Here is a 16,543-nt window from a genome sequence, read left to right as displayed (position 1 = left end):
TTTTATATAACTTTTAATATTTTTTTTATTTTTAAAGAAAATACTCAAGAAAAAACCGCTAAATATATATTTTTTAAGTTTTAAATATTGTTTTCATAATATTTTTCGGAATGTATATATAAAATTAGTTATTTTTAATTTTTAAATTATTTTCTTCATTTACTTCCCACCACTTAAAAATAAATTATTTTGTAAAGAAAATATAAATTATAATATTAATATTTTTTTTAAGTCTTTTAATATTTTAATGCTTGTTTTTCTTTTATTTTTTATTGTTTGCTTTATTCCTTCACGTCTTATACCATCTCTAGCCCGCCAACTCACCCATAACTTTTTTATACTCGCATTCAGTTGAAATTCAGCAGTCATAAATATATCACAACAAATATTTTACAACAAAAGAAAAAAACAAAAACAAAAAATGTGTCTGGATATGAACAGTTATTACAATGCACGTACAATGTACCATATGATATTGGTTGATACCATTTTTATAATTGGCGTGTTTGCAGTGTGTTTCTATTTCTATGTAAGCGTGATTAGAATTTCAAGAAAATTACAGAAATTATACAAAAATAATATTTTCTACGTAAAAATTTTTAAAACGTTCTATGCATGAGTGTTTGTTGTACTTGGTGTCGAATTATTAAATTTTGTATACTTAATTTCACTAAAATGTCGCATGGTAATCCTAAGCGCATTAAAATAATTGTAATTGTACATTTATTGCTTATTTGCTTCATTAGTGAGGTAAGCCAGCCAGCGCTGCTATTAGAAATAATAAAAATGGCTAGAAATATAAATGATCTATACTTTCATCTTTGCAGCAACAATTCGTCGATGCGGCTGGCAAAAACTCGGCGCTGTCCGAAGCGAAGCTCAAGGAGATCGCGAAAATTCGTAGTGAGCTCAATGAAGCGCTGGAAAACGAGCAGCCAAATACGCCGGCGAAGGTGAGTAGCGGTAAATTTCTGCCGCTATATAATTGGTTTTCGTAAATCCCTGAATTTTTTCTTAAAGAATGAACTTTTTTTTATAATTACGTAAGCAAATTACCGCTAACTTTACGTTGTTAAGCATTTGCATTGCTTCACCCATACCGTTACACGCTAAATATGTCTTTTCTGCCTACTACTAGGGCGTAATTGTGCAACCCACCTGGTTGGCGGAGAAAGGTGCAAAAACACAACCGCCAACCAAGTTCAAAGTGGAGGTTACCCAGCAGCGTATCGACGAAGTCCAGGCAATACGTGATGAGATCAGCAAGAGCAAAGCGCAGCCAACGGAAAATGATCAACAAGTCCAAGAACTCATCAAAGAATTCAATACAAAAGGGGCTGGACGCACGGCGCTTGAAAAAGTCGTGGGTGACGCGCAGGTCAAACCTAGTGATGAATTAGTAGGCGTCGCCGAGCCCAGTGAGGCAGCGGACTTACCAAACGTGGTGGAGGCCAGCACACAAGAAGTAGAGGACTTCGATATGCGTAAGTTGCAGCGGCTTGAGGTTTCCAAGCGACGCGTGCGTGAAACTCTAATACTCAAGTCCATCGAAGAGGATTTCAGCTTCGATCTTGGCGACGATGTGCAGCAATGGGCGCATATACTGCACGATGGCGATGAATATTTCATCGGACGTCGTGAGCACAATCTGTTGGTTGTGCATAAGGAGCGTGCAGCATATCAGGCGGGTAGTGTGTTGGAAGTGGGCCAGCCGATAACTTATTTGCTCACCTATTCTTTTTGGAATGATGCGCAAGGACAAACGGAGGGCATAATGCTGGTCTCTGCACAGGATCGTGTGCTGTGGTATCGTGTCAATAACGCTACGCGCAATATTGAATTGTACTGGCAGTGGGTGGTGGGCAATACCATTACTGGACTCACCTACTTTACGGTCGAAAGCAAAGACTATTTGATTGTCTCTACAAATCAATCGTCACACACCGGCTTTTATACACTGAACATATATCAGTTTGAGCTCGGTTCGCGTGAGTTTTGGATTGCGCAACGTATGCAGTTGGAATTTCCGTGCGCCGAAACCACTTTGCTCGATACGGGACGTGATCTAATACTAGCCGTACCACAGAACCACACAGCCGCCATATACACCTTCAATCCGCGTGCTGATAATACTGATTACCTACGCTTCACATTCAAGCAGCATATCGCATCCACAGGCATTGAGTCTGTAGCAGGTTTTCGCATGGGCGGACGTAGTTATATTGCTGTTGGCGGCCAACAACCGCAGATCTTACTCTATCAGCAAGGCGAACTCGTGCCCAAAACAATATTGTCGCAGAATTTCGGTGTCGTGCAGTTGTTTTTTCCCGTGCCAGTGCGTACGTATCGTGACGATCTCATACTACTCGTGCAACACCGTGTGGACTTCAGTACGCATAGTCTTACCGTGCTGGAGACACTTATTTGGGATGGTGACGCATTTACGCTTAGCATACCGGTACCATGTAAGTTGGGCGCGCACACAGTCTACGGTGCTAGTTGCATGTTGGACATACAACGCGACGCTGGGCTCAAAGGCGCCGCATATTTTCGACGCGGCGCTGAAGTGTCGTTAATTGTGCCACGCCACAATGCGGAATCCGGTCTATTTCGTTTGCACACAGAGCTTTTGGCGAAAAATTCTGAGTATTTGGATTTGCAGGAGATCTACGCTTTCCTAAAGGATTGGGTGAAGGAACAAGATGATCTAATTGCGCAAGCACAAGCTTTCCTGCAAACAACGGAGAATGGCGTTCTGCAGTCACAGCCAGATCTCTCTGAACTTGAAGAGTTACAAACACCGCAGTTCAGCTTAGACGCCGGCGAAGTTGGCGAAATCTATGTAAATGACTACCGCTGGACGGATGAGGATACACAAATTGATCTAGATCTGGTGATAACAGCCATAGAGCAATTGGAGGCTGAGATAAATAGTGGTCGTCACAGACGTGACGCTTTAACGGAAACGCTGATCTTTCCACACCTGGAATTCGATAGTCTGGAAGTCGATGAACTCTTTGTTCAGCAACAAAACGATGATAACTTCTATGTACAAGATGGTGTGCTGGAATTGGACGGTGTATTGAATGTGCAGAACTTGAAAGTTCTGGAACGTGTAAGTCTGGCCGAGCCACGTGCCGCTTTCGAGGAAGATCTTGAGGACGATGATGAGGATGATGACGTTACTGGCGTAGAAACTGATAGTTTCGTCTTGGATGGCGATATCGAGTTCGAGTCTATCAATGGCATGCCATGGCGGGATATAAAAGAAAATATGGTACTTATAAATGAACCGGTTGATTTGACCCAACTCGAAGTGGATGGGGTGAGTTTGAAATATTTTGAATACTTGAGATCATATATTGCTTTGGAGTTTAGTAATTAATCTATAATAAATATGTATTTGAACGTACTGAACGCAGGAAGTAATACTAGCGGACAAAGTTTCTCTCACTACTCTAAACTCTTTGAACTTTCCGGAAGATTTTCTTTGGTCCAGCGGCCCCACAGTTAGTGTTGTGCGAGCAGAGAAGACCTTCACTAGCTCCCTCAGCACAAATACTATGGACGTGGAGGGCTTACTAAATGGTATAAATGCTTCCGATGCCATTACATTGCATGGTGACCAAACATGGCGTGGCTTACCCACTTTTTCAGAACTCAAAGTTACCGAACTGTTTCAGGTAAGTTAGCCATTTACACTATTTGCTATAAACGTTAATAACTCCAACTGTTCTGAAAAAGCTCAATGGCACTACGCGTGGACGTGATATTGGCAAAATACCGCATAATCCCACGCTGCAGGACACCAAACAGGTGGAAGCAATATGCAGTTTCAGAGAACTGCACGTGCTCGGTAAGCTCGTACTTCAAGGCAAGTACGACGGTCAACTCTTAGCGCCGCTGCTGCGAGATATCGTGCAACGACCAGCTGATCCTGCAAACGTTATTAATGTGAGGGCCAAAAAGCGTTTTACCGAGATACATATGCCTGTAGACTTTGAAGTCCTGGATGGCAAAGTAAACGGCATACCGTTGACGGAGTTCGTGCCGGCGCATACGAAACAAGATTTGTTTATACACAATTTACAAGCTTACGTGTATTTCGCAAACCTTACACTTAGCGGTCACTACGATGGTGTAGACATTGCTGAGCTCACACAAAACGCGCTCAAGATCGACGAGCCGGAGACGGCTTTACACACCAATTTGACGTTTGAAAATGCGCTGCGAACAGATACAGTGGACGTCATGAGCAGTTTGAATGGACTGCCCATCGCTGAGGCCTACCAAACTATATTTGAGGATATGCTTATACCCAAGGCGCACTTTGACCAACTAACTGTTAAGTTGGCTGAGATAAAAGGCGATATAAATGGTGACAGCAACGTGATGTTGGATGCCGATCAATTCACATATAGTCAAGCTGCAGAGGAGCCGCAAGTCGGTGACATTTTTGTGGACGAGCTCAAGCTCACACATGGCTTGGAGACGGATGAGATACAAGGCATAGACTCATCCTTAATATGGAGCTTTCTTGATGATATCGACGAACTGCCGGATATGGTGTTGGACGGCAAGGTTTTGGTAGATCATGTCATCGTCACTGGTGATGTACACGTGCATAAATTGAATCAGCAACGCTTCGATGAAGATCTGCAATTGACTATTATTTGGCTAAATCGTCCCAACTATCTCAGCAATAGTCTGACATTTGTTGCACCGCTAACCGTGCACGGTAACCTGCAAGTTGAAGGTACTTACAATGGCGTCGATCTACCCGACTTCATCGAAGATATGGTAATACGCGCGCCCGCCAACGGTACAAGACAAATTCTGGCGCCAAAAAGTTTTACACAAGGCGTACACGTCCAAGGTGACACGTATGTGGACGCACTGAATGGCATACAATTCACTGATATTGCGACGAAGAAGACTATTTGCAACTTCCGCGGCTCTGTACGTCTTCTGGGTAATCTCTATGTAAACGATCTGGAAATAACGGGCGCTTTAAATGCACAGCCGATGTCGGTGTTTAGCAGCGCGCTACGCTTTGATCCCGCGGCGCAGGCTTTCATCGTGCAGGGCGTCGTAAACTTCAATACGCCACAAGTGCAACTACAAGACTTAACGGTGCTTGGCGCACTCAATGATATGCCAGATCTGGCGCATTTCTTCGACGAATTGGTGTATAAGGATAGAGCTTGTATACTGAAGGGTCGAAATACTTTCAGCGGACGTGTCGGCATAGAGAAAGGCGCGTACATACGCAACTTGAACGGTTACAACTTGCTGGCGCTCTTCGCCAATATCGTCTACGTGAATGAGCCGCAGCCGGTATTAATCAGGGCGCCGTTAACTTTCAAGGGACCGGTTCGTGCACACACTTTGTTGGTGCGCGAGGAGTTGGTAGCCTCAATTTTGAATGGTCATGCTTTGCAAGAGTGGTTCACAGACACTTTGCGGCTGGATCGTCCGCAGGAGATAACTAGTAAGTATGCTGTTGAAGAAGGTATGAAGAATCGTTATATTATTAAACTCCTTTCTGCCTTAAGTCAAACAATTGTCAAAATATTCGACTGCAACGAAATTGTGTAACGCAACGAAATACCGTCACGCTATAAGTATACATATAATCATTTTAATCGTTCAATGAGGAGATATAAAAGATGTTTTTAAATTATTCGTTGCATTACCCTAAAGTTTTGAAAAAAAGTTTAAAGTTGCCACCTATTTCAAAAAAAAAATTAAGTAAAAAAGAAAAATAGTAAAAAAGAAGAATAGTATACTACAGTGTTTATAACAAACTAGCGAAGTTTAGTGAGGGTAAACGTTGAAAATATTTTTCGGGCAGCGTTGCCATATTTTTATAATTTTTTAATTCACTATACAGCATTAAGCTACTAATATTCACAGAAAACTGTTGAAATATTAAAAGCTTTACAGTTAAAAATATTTCTTGCAAGAGTTGCCATCTATTTTTTTTCAAACAATACAAAAAAATTTTAGAAATTTGTCAATATAGATTTCCAACTTGTATCTATGTAAATAGAAGGTTTAAAGCTTAATTTAAATTTTTAAGTTAAATAGCGTTGAAATTATTTTCGAGCAGGATTGCCATATTTTTATAATTTTTTTAATTCACTAAACAGCATTAAGCTAATAATATTCACAGCAAACGGTTGAAATATAAGTATCATTACAGATAAAAACATTCCTTGAAAGAGTTGCCACCTTTTTTAAATATAATAAAACTTAAGAAACTTGTCAATACGGGTATCACGGACAAGTTCAGTAAAGCTTCCCTAAACCTTTATATTAAATGAAGTCTTTGTATTGTAAAATAATAAACTTAAAAAGTTTTGACTTATTTAAGACTGGCATTTTGAAATATTTGTTCCAGAAATCCAACTTTTTTAAAACCTTAATTTTTGTCTACTTTATTTTTCAAATTCCAGAATACCTCACATTTGCGCCGGGCAGCTTAAATGGCAATAGCTTTTATGCCAGTTTTTTGAATGACATTGATCTGTCACAAGTCGTCACGCTTCATACAGCTCAGAATCTAACAGGAAACATTACATTTTCCGAACTTAACTTAAATGGACAGATTCATGTAAAAGGCGCGATTAACGGCGTGGACTTAAAGAAGGAATACGAAAATACTTTAATGGTGAGTAATTTGTGGTTTTAAGCAGAAACTTATATTTAACCAAATTTTACGAAACTACGATAACCGTGTTGATAAAACAAGTACATGAGATAAGATTTGGACTGAAACATACTAGTAGAAACCACAACCACGGTGTTGATAATACTTGAGTTAAGGCTTGGACTGGAATATAGTAGTAGAAACCACAATAACGGTGTTGATAAGCCTTATCTCAGGCTTGGACTGGAACATGGTAGTGATTGTTTTCTGAAGCTCATTGACTTCTTTTACTCAGAAGTATTGAAACCACGCAAAAATTTAGTCCTCAAGGCCAATTCCTTGTATTGACTTTTCAGACGCAAGCATATGGGACTTAAGAGTAAAAAACTATACTTGAAACGTTTATTCGGTTTCTTAGTACTTCGCATATCTTTTACATCCGATATGGGTAAATCAGATACAGGGATAGCAGGACTTCGGCATCTTAATAGTCTGCCTTGCCACCGCCACTGCCCTGTATAGAGCGCGACAAGCCGGCTACCGCTTTATGCGGCAGTTCAACCTTTTTGTACTCTCCTCCACTAAAAACGATTTGACCTCATAAGCTGAGATCGCTCTTAGACCCGCTTGACTATCGTTGAGTATAGCGATACACCAGGCGCGATAGTTGCAATGGAGATTGATTTCTGCACACTAACTTGTAGCAAAGGCTTCTACTTGAAAGTTGCTCGGAAAAGTCTGGAAATTGGACTCGATAGTTTGATATGCGGTCCCGCAATGCCTCCCGGTGTTGTCGAGCCGTCAATGTACCATTGGATAGTGCTGCCCCTCAGTAGTACGTCAAGCGTGGAATCAGTCCTCTTCCCTTACTACCGAGAGTAATTGTAAAATATTTGTTAAGGTTACCCTCTTCGTAACGCCGTTTCTTGGAAGTAAGGCTATTGGTGTGTCTTCCCCTAAGGCCTTCATTTGTTGAACATGATATGTTTCGCTGTCTGTTTGATCACTAGATGGAGCGGTGACTCCAAGTGTTGAGGTTGGGCAAATGTGTATTGCCGCTGAAACGCAGACACAGGCGAGTCTTTGCAGCTTCGATATTTGAGAGCCTGCCGAAGTCTGCATTGCCTTTGGTGCTCCAGAAACCGCTCCATAAATGACGACTGTCCTTACGATCATGGTATACAGCCAGCTGTTGATACCCGTCCTGCTGCCCTCGGATCTGCCTTAGTGGCTATGGACTGTGTTAATTCCACTTGCCTATTCCACCGTAAGGGCGAGTCTAATGTGAAGATTAGTACATTTAGACACCTCCAACTCCATGCCACCAAGTGTTAGGGGACTCAAACCCCGACGAGATCTTTGCTATGTAAAAGGTACGACGATTGTATTTTTCAGGTTGAATCCCACCGAATCCCATTGTTAGTGAACAACTTAGGGAACTCACCTACTAGGCTCCATAACAGAAGAGATAGAACTCCACCCTGTGAGCAGCCCCTCGTAGTGCTCAGACGAACCTTTCGCTCCCCCACAGTGTTTCAGCTATTCTAGTACGCAGTGCAACCTTCATCCATCTGCATACTGGCGCCGCCACATTCATTTTCTCCAGCGCCTTGATGACGCTTTCATGGGACGTAGTATTAAAAGCACCTTCCGATGTCAGGAAAGGCCCATATCGCAACCTCGTCATATTCCAGCGAATTATGTAGTTCACCCGTGAGTTTGTACAGAGCGGTGTTAGTGGATATGCTTGCTCTCTACTTGATACGCTAAATAATATTGCAAAAAAGAGGACTCCAAAGACCTTATTAAGATTTTGGCGCGGAAATTTTTTCACAGAAAATTATAAAGTTTCCTTATTTTTTTATATTCATTTTCAGAAACGTGGCAACCAAGTAGTTCATACACCGCTCACACTTCAATCGGCTTTGGTACGAAAAACTCTCAAGACAAACGCGCCGATAAACAATGATAAGGATCTCCAACAGGTGGCAACGCTTTATGGTGATCAACACTTTAAATCACCATTGTACTTTGAAAATGTCGCAGCGCAGGAATTGAAAACGAAACACCTTATCTCTGGTATAAATATGGATAAATGGTTTGAAAACGTGCTGCGTGTGCGCGACAAGCCGCAACAATTCATTACCGGCAACTGGAGCGCGCGCATCTTGACTGTAAACTCGGGACCCACACTACCTAGCTACATAACTGCTGGACGCCACAGGCCCAAAAACTTCGGCGCACTACTACGCAATGCGCGTGAAGACGCGGACTATGTAGATTTATGTGGAAAGTTTAGCACTTTGCTGAAGAGCCAGCAGAAGCGCGGTTATCACTTGAAATACTTGGAGCGCGCGTTCGAATTAGACATGCACGCAATTAGTAAGGAGCAGATGTCGGAAAACCTTACCATAAAAGCAGCGTTTTCATTAGAAAAAGCGGGCGACAACTATATGCTCATAAATACAGGCGAGCGCACGCATGTAATGAAATGGAACGCACATACCTCAAAGTATGAGAGTGTAGTCGACTTTGTCGCAGGGCAGTTGGATCAGGCGGTAGCGGTTGACGATACAACAACAATAACAAACACCATTGACTTTGTAACCAATAATGTAGGCGTCGAGGGCACGCTCAATTACTGGCGTCTTACCGGTACTCAGCTAACTTTGCTAAAGACTTTCGAAAAACCCGCAACAGATTTGTGGCTTTCGGCGCATGCGGGCACAAAATTGTATGCCGTACACGATGACACAGTGTATGGTTATAACTTAAGTGAACAGTCGCCCAGCAGCACCTGGTTGCTGCCCAATTGGTTGGGCAATGCTAGCTACGGCTTTGTGCCGCACCACTCGCAGGCGCTCATGCTTAGCAATGGCGAAGCAATATTGCTCTACAATGATGACACTGTTGATGATGATGATGAAGACGCGTTAAATGCGCGCGGTAAGCGTACCACTTTGCCGCGTTACAGCCTGCCGCTCTACTACCAGCGCGTGCTCAGTCCGCAGCCTAATAAATTAAGCGGTACAGTGCTCAAGCCCAATGCAACGGAGCCGCACATTTACCGCTTTGCTGACTTCCGGCATGTCATCTTACAAGTATTAGATGATCTGGATTATCGCTTGCGATTGGAGGTAAACATCACACAGCTCAGCATACCGGAGACGGATCTGCATGATGAACACTTAGTGCCAGATTTCATTGCCATTATGGAAGCGTTGCGTGAACAGCAAATCTATCCGAATGCAAGTTTTGAGCAACTGGAATGGCATGTGCACGACTTGCCAGAAAATCCTGCACAAATTTTAGCCGCGCGCACAGTGCAAATCTTATGGCCGAACATTGTGGATATGGCGGAAATACAAGGCTACCTCGCGACAAACGACGACGAAACGGATATTACGGTGGCGACGATAGTCGACAATTTGGGCACTACAGTACGCGATGTGCTCATATTGGCTAATAGTAAAGAGCAAGTTGATGAACTGATCGACGATAATGCCATGGCAACGCATGCTTTGGAACTAAGTTTGGTTATCGAGCGTGTACGCGCGCTGCAGCGCTATCTGAGAAATACCGCGCGCACGCTTAGAAAACAGTTGTTGGCGGAGGCGACGGTAGTTACTACAACGGAAGCGCCAACCGACGACGGTTTTGAAATGTTTGCGAGCGCAACAAGCGACAACAACGAATTAGTACAACGCGCGATTGCAATGCCACCCAATTTCAGCGAGCTGCTCATCGCTAATGCTACTTGGTTGAAATTCTATAGTAAAAATTTACCAGCGCTCGGCAAGGGTGAAATTTTACCCATCACAGTGTTGACGCAACAAACGCCGTTGGAGTTACTCGCAGTTACTTTGCCGGCGCCGCAACTTGTGGGCGCTCATCAAGCGGAAATAGTTTTGTATTTGGACGTTTTGAGCGGCACGCGCTTTCAAACTATAAGCGCGCGTCAGCCGCGCTCGCTCATTACAATGCAAATCGTTAGCGAAACCTTGTTGGCCTACGTGGAGGACTGTTGTACAGTGCGCGTGTTGGCCTATCGCGGCGTAGAAGGCTTCGTAGAATTTACGCGCTTTAAAAGCGCTGAACTAGTGTTGAAAATATTTCCAGTTATGCTGCAAGGCAGCGATATTTTGGTCACACAACCGCATTTAGCCGTAGCGCTTGCCGATCGCGTGGTATTCTATCGCTTTGTAGGCGCAGGCGCGTCCTTGCGCGTGCCTAAAAACTTCATTTGCTTTTAAATAAATTTAGTAACTTCAATGTTTCTTCTGATTATGTAAATAAAGTTGGAAATTATAATTTTTTTGTTAAAAATGGGCTATTTTATTCACTTATCGTTTACTTAAATATTAAGACTCATATTAAATTGACTCAGCTTACGTACTAGAAACGCTTAAAGCTTGCAAAGCTTTATGCAGTATACATCTAAGACCATACAGCTTTTATCTTGTTAGTTGTTTTTACCAAATTTAATAATAAATTATACAAAATGTGGGCGTCGTAGTGTGGCTTGAAATTGGAGAACTTGTTTTATAGGTTAGATAGACGTTAAAGTACTCGCTCACGGTTTTTGTAACTAGTTTGAGGAAAGCTTGAGTACAGAAACATGAAAACACGATCCAATAACGTTAAAAAATCCTGTTATAGACCAGAAATATTTTATGTTGCGGACGGAACAGTTTGGAGAACGAAACAGTTCAGAACTAAGAGCCAAAGTCGTTAGCTCGAAGAGCTCAGAGGTCTCCTACAGTTCTTCGGAGCTTTTCGCTACAGTTACTGTTCTTCGTAAGTTGGAAAAATCTTCATTCTGTTATCCTGTGGGTTCAGGGCAAAAATAAGTGTATAAGTTTTGTAAGCTTCTTTATGTCTAACAGTCCAATGAGGTAATCCTTTAGTGAAATAATTTAATAACGCCGAATCTGCTACTTTTTCGAATATTGCTCTGTCTTTCTGAAGCACATTTTTGATTCCAAAATTTCTGACAAAATATTTATAAAACTCTCCCAATAGTGGACTACCGCTCAAATATCAATTCTTTCTCAGAACATCGAAAACAATAAAACGAAGCTACTTCCTCAATAAGTTACATGCCGGATCGTGGTCGAAGTTCTAGTTTATGCCAAGAAGGTTAGAGAATTATCACCACTGCGTTCGACCTCGACAGCTGATGTTCCTATTTTACTACTGATTTATAAAAGCTTCTCAAAAAGTTTAATGAACTTCTCAGATGTGTCTTCGGTTCCTTAAAACCCTTGTACTTAAAAATTTACTTCTTTATTAACACTCGATCCAAACCAGTGCTCCGAATTTAGTTCTGGTTTATAAAAGCTTTTCAAAAAGCTCAGTGGAACTATTCAGATGTCTCATCGGTTCCTTAAGCTCCTTGTATTTTAAATTTTCCTTCCTAGCACTGAACGCCATCCAAATCAAGCTAACCCCTTGGCAATATCTTACGCACATAATTATTTATAATAAATATTTACAAAAGTTATAGTTTCTGCTGTTGCACTTAGTCTCTACAGCTTCAGGTGAAGCAACAATTATGGTATTTTGACTGGTATGAATAGGCGTGGATCGCCGATTTTGGGACTCAGCCGCACTATCACCTGATCATCGCCGTCGCCCACTTCCAGGAAAGAGTTCCAATCGGCTAGAAAATAGAAACCGTTTTTACGCTTCGGCGGCTTCGGTTCCTCTTTATTCGTATCCGAGCCACCGAACGACTCTTCCAGATCGGCGAGTGAACCGTTGCGTGGCTCCTCCGTAGTCGTTGTGCTGCTGCTATCATTAGTCACCTTATCAGCTGTGGCACTATTAGTATTCGCGGCTGCCGCAATGTCTACTGGGTCTGACGCTGTGTCTGTATCGTCGTCGGACGCACTCTGTTCCGAGCCGCTGCTCGTACTTGCGCTGGGAGTTGAGCTCGTGCCGGCTTCGTTCGTTGCCGGGCTTACTGCGGGTGTCACACTTTGACGTCTGTTCTTCGTGGTGTCATCGGCGGGCGTTTGCTGTTTCTTCAACGTTTCCAGATACTTCGCATCGGCTTGGCGCAGCAACTCGGATGAAACAGTGAGATTAAGACGCTGCAGCTCTTGTAGATTGCCAATCAGGCGCTGCAGCTCATGCAAATCTTGTGTTATGTCGGCGTCGTCAGCAGCTGCTGTAGTTTGCTCCACGCCAACGGTTTTCTGTTTGCTTGGAATAGCGTCGCTGACTGCGACATCCGGTGAAGCCAGCTGATAATTCATCTCACTAAACTCGCCCATCAAATCATCCATACTACCCGGATCCATATCAGCGTAAATATCTGTGTCGCTGCGTTTCTGGAAACCGAGCGTTTGCTCGGTGGAGACGCCTATTTTGTTAGCTGCACGCTTGATAGCGGCCTCAATAATCTTAGTTGCACTGAAAACCGGCAGATCTAAAGTACTAGGTGTGGTAGATTTGGGCTCTTTCGGTACAAGTGATTTAGGTGTGGTTAACGAAAAGAAAGCTTCCTTTTCGCTGGAGTCTTGTATATCATTCTCAGCGCTTGTAGATTCGGGAGTTACAACAGCGTAGCCAGTGTTTGTCGCCTTACGCTCGACACTGGGTGCTTTGCTTACGTGGTTTATCAAGTCGTGCAGCGCCAAGCTGGGCTTAGGACGTTCGGCTGTGACTATATGCACCGGTTGTGTTGTCACAGTCTCAAGTTGCTTCTCCGCTCTTTCGTTGCTGGCATGTTTAGTCAGTTTGGTCTCTATTTGGTCTGATAACTCCGTCGGTAGAGTGACGCCTAACTTCTCAAGCTCCTGCGCGTTGCTCAACAACTTCTGCAACTCTTCCAAGTCTGCCTTTTGTTGCACATTACCGTTACTGGGCTTTTGCACCTCTTGCGGCTTATGCGCCACAACGAAACGTGGCGGCTCCTTTGTCACGGTCTTGTAGATCACTGGCGGCTGCATATTCTTGTACGAAGTGCGTTCATCATCCTCCAGCTGTTTGAAGAACTCTTGGTATTGTTCGAAATCTTTATCATACGAAGAGCCTTTGGGGTTCGCAGGTACTGACATAGCCAACTCACGCAATTCTTCGCTAGATGTCGGTTCCAGCACAGCGCTGTCTTTCTTGCCCACATGAGCATTCGTTTCAATCGATTCCCGATAGTCAGCTTTAAGTATATCTTCAAATGGTTTGTACTCATGCGTTTTCTCGGGGTAGACTATATGCGCGCCATTCGAGTTATGTACCGTGGGCGTGTGCACCGATGCCGACGTAACTAGATTTGTTAGGTCAGTGAAGTCGCGTGTGTAGCTACCGACAGTTGGTGCAGGCGTGGCTGGTTGCACAATACCATGTACGCCGTGTATCTTCACGCGTTCCAACTCCTTGACTTTACTCAACAACTTTTGCAATTGCACGAACTCGTTGGGCTCCACCTCTTGGAGACTGCTGCCTGAGCCCGTGTCGTTTGTGATGTCGATGATTTTCTGTGCGAATTTCTGCGTGCGCTTGGCGGAAGGTTTTGCAGCTGTGGCTGCAGTAGAGATTTCAATGCGTCCAAATGCGTCTTGCTCTGCGCTTGCAACATGTTGATAGAGCTCCTGCAAATGCGCGAAATCATTCGAGGGCGTGCGTTGTTCGTTAGACTTGCCAGAGCTTGGCGCGTTCACTTTACGCGTGGTGAAGCCCACAAACGGTATCGGTGTATCTGTTGTTGTGGCACGTATGCTCTTCTCGTTTTTGGCGTTTAAACGTTCCAGCTGCTGTACGCGATTGATGAGTTCCTGCAGCTGAGCGTTGTCAGACTCCGCTTTTTTGGGCTTTTGCGCGCCAAGACTGTCGGTAATGCGCTGTGCTAAGTCTAACGAACTAACGACTGGTAACGGTGCCGCAGTCGTAGTGGTTGTGGTTGTGGTAGGCGGCAAAGTTGTCGTCGTTGTTGTAGTTGTTGAGGGTGTTGTTGTCGTTGTGGGCGCAGGGGTTGTAGTGCTCGTTGTTGTCGTTGTAGTTGTGGTTGTGCTGGTGCTGGTGCGCGTTCTTTCCAACTCCGCAAAGTACTTCTGCAGCTGCTCAAACTCGCGATAACTAGGCGCCGGCGTACGCGATGTGCTTGTAGTTGTCGTGGTGGTGGTGGTGGTAGGCGCTGCTGTGGTACTCGTACGTGCACGCGCTTGCTCAAACAGACGCTGCAGCTCCGAATCATCTAAATCACCTAATATCAAAGCCCGCTGTGTAGTTGTGGTTGTAGGCTTCGCTGTTGTCGTTGTTGTCACCTTTCGGCCGGTCTGTCTAGCGCGCGCTTGCTCATACAAACGCTCCAGCTCTCGATCATCCGTCAGCAGTTTCTGCAGATTGAAAACATCTGTTGGTGCCAAAGCGCCGCCGAGACCACCCAGTCCGGCAAGTAAACCGCCACCAGCACGCGTCGGCTGCGCTTTTGGTTTCTTTGTGGTGGTGCGCGCGTTCAGTAATTCAAATGCTTGCAATTGGCGTAGTACATCTTCCAACTGTGCGGCATCTGCTTGCGCCGAACTGCGCGGGGCGGGCGTAGTCTGTGGCGCGAGCTCATTAAAACGGTTCAACAAATTTGCTGTGCGTGGCGTGGGCGTCGCGTATTGCACCGGTCCTGTGCGCGCGGCATTAGTAGCTGGCGCGATAGTTTTTAACGCATTATCTGGTTTGATGCGCAACTTTTCCAATTCCTGCAGATTTTCCAGCAACTTGCTAAGTTGATCTGTGTTTGGCGCTTCTGTCTGGTGGTTGCCCGTATTGCCGAAATTGATGTCGATATTTGGGTCAATGCGTCTGCGTGGCTTCTTCGGTTCTATCAGTATGGGTGCGCCATTCGTTATTAAATTGGGTGTTGTGGGCGCTGGTGTTGTTGTTGTAGTTGTAGTGCTACTGGTTGTAGGACGTATAGTTGTGGTGGGACCTAGTGCTTTGGGATTGACGTTTAAGCGCTCCAGTTCTTGTAAGTTTTCTAAAAGCTTTTCGAGTTCACTGCTCGCCCCAGCAGCTGTACCACGTCTGGGCACCTTGGCTGTGGATATTTCGCTTTCACCAGCAGTTAACTCAGCGCTATGACCCTTTAGATTATTTCCCTTCTTCAAGTCCTTCTTTTTGCGACCGCCAACAATACCGAAACGTGTAAGATAACCCTCGACTTCGGGTTTCACGCGTATCTCCTCACCAATATTTAACGGTTTGAAGCTCGAATAAGCATCAGGTCTGATTTTTGGCGAGAGATTGTAGGCTTGCAATTCCTTGAGGTCCGTAAGGCTTACGGTTTGCGGCACATAAGTTGATATCACCGGTTGTGGCGCACTCTCTGCCGCATAGTAATCATCGATGGGGTAGCGGTTGCGTGATTGTGTCTGCCCAACAATGCCCAAACTCTCCAAAACATCCGCCACCGGACGCACCGTTGACGTCTCGTGCTTTACTGGCTTGCGTTGCTTAAGAAACTCAGCAGTTTTGGCATTATAATGGCTGCTATAACGCTGCACCGGCTTTGGTGTTGGATTACGTTCCACGCTCGTTCGATAATCGCCATCGTTTATGCTATTTGTAACTGGTTGAAAACCGCCGCTTGGCTCTTGCTGTACCGACGATGTCATCTTAAACATGACCGGTGCTGGTGGTGGTGGATGATATGTGGTCGGGTTGGGTGCAAACACTTTCTGTGTCTTCAAAGAATAGGCAGGCTTGTAGGTTGTAGCAGCAAAATCGCCGGCTGGCGCAGTTTCTGTTTTTAGCGGCGCGCTGGGATCGGGTGTGAGGAATTTGATGGGTTGATGTGGTGTATAAGCGTCGATTACTTTCGTAACTGGCGGACGCGTATAAAGTTCCTAACGAGAGAAAAAGTCTTAAGTTACAATTCAAAACGATAAAGGATTC

General features: G+C 44.2%; 2 protein-coding genes across 6 annotated transcripts in view; one reads left to right on the top strand and one right to left on the bottom strand.

Annotated features, from left to right (window-relative positions):
- The first annotated feature begins 367 nt into the window (after window positions 1-367).
- LOC105223555 (uncharacterized) lies at window positions 368-10,965 on the top strand. 2 transcript variants are annotated; one of them, XM_049454510.1, is made up of 7 exons: window positions 368-529; window positions 828-953; window positions 1,139-3,325; window positions 3,423-3,683; window positions 3,745-5,491; window positions 6,459-6,673; window positions 8,530-10,965. In XM_049454510.1, the coding sequence occupies exons 1-7, from the start codon at window positions 422-424 to the stop codon at window positions 10,903-10,905; spliced, it is 7,020 nt and encodes a 2,339-aa protein (XP_049310467.1). In that variant the 5' UTR covers window positions 368-421; the 3' UTR covers window positions 10,906-10,965. The 2 variants fall into 2 exon arrangements, with proteins under 2 accessions (XP_049310467.1, XP_011199604.2); XM_011201302.4 differs by having other exon boundaries at window positions 476-750.
- LOC105223554 (mucin-4) overlaps window positions 10,964-16,543 on the bottom strand; it is a 35,740-nt gene continuing 30,160 nt past the window's right edge. For all 4 annotated transcript variants that reach the window (XM_049454512.1, XM_049454511.1, XM_049454513.1 and 1 more), the window contains exon 5: window positions 10,964-16,494. In XM_049454512.1, the coding sequence (XP_049310469.1) occupies window positions 12,205-16,494 (4,290 nt within the window). In that variant the 3' untranslated portion in view covers window positions 10,964-12,204. The remainder of the gene's footprint in view (window positions 16,495-16,543) is intronic.

The sequence above is a fragment of the Bactrocera dorsalis genome, chromosome 4 (genome assembly GCF_023373825.1).
Source record: "Bactrocera dorsalis isolate Fly_Bdor chromosome 4, ASM2337382v1, whole genome shotgun sequence".
Taxonomy (NCBI): Eukaryota; Metazoa; Arthropoda; class Insecta; order Diptera; family Tephritidae; genus Bactrocera; species Bactrocera dorsalis.
The sequence above is the reverse complement of the archived record's forward strand: the minus strand, read 5'-3'. Positions and strand labels throughout refer to the sequence as shown.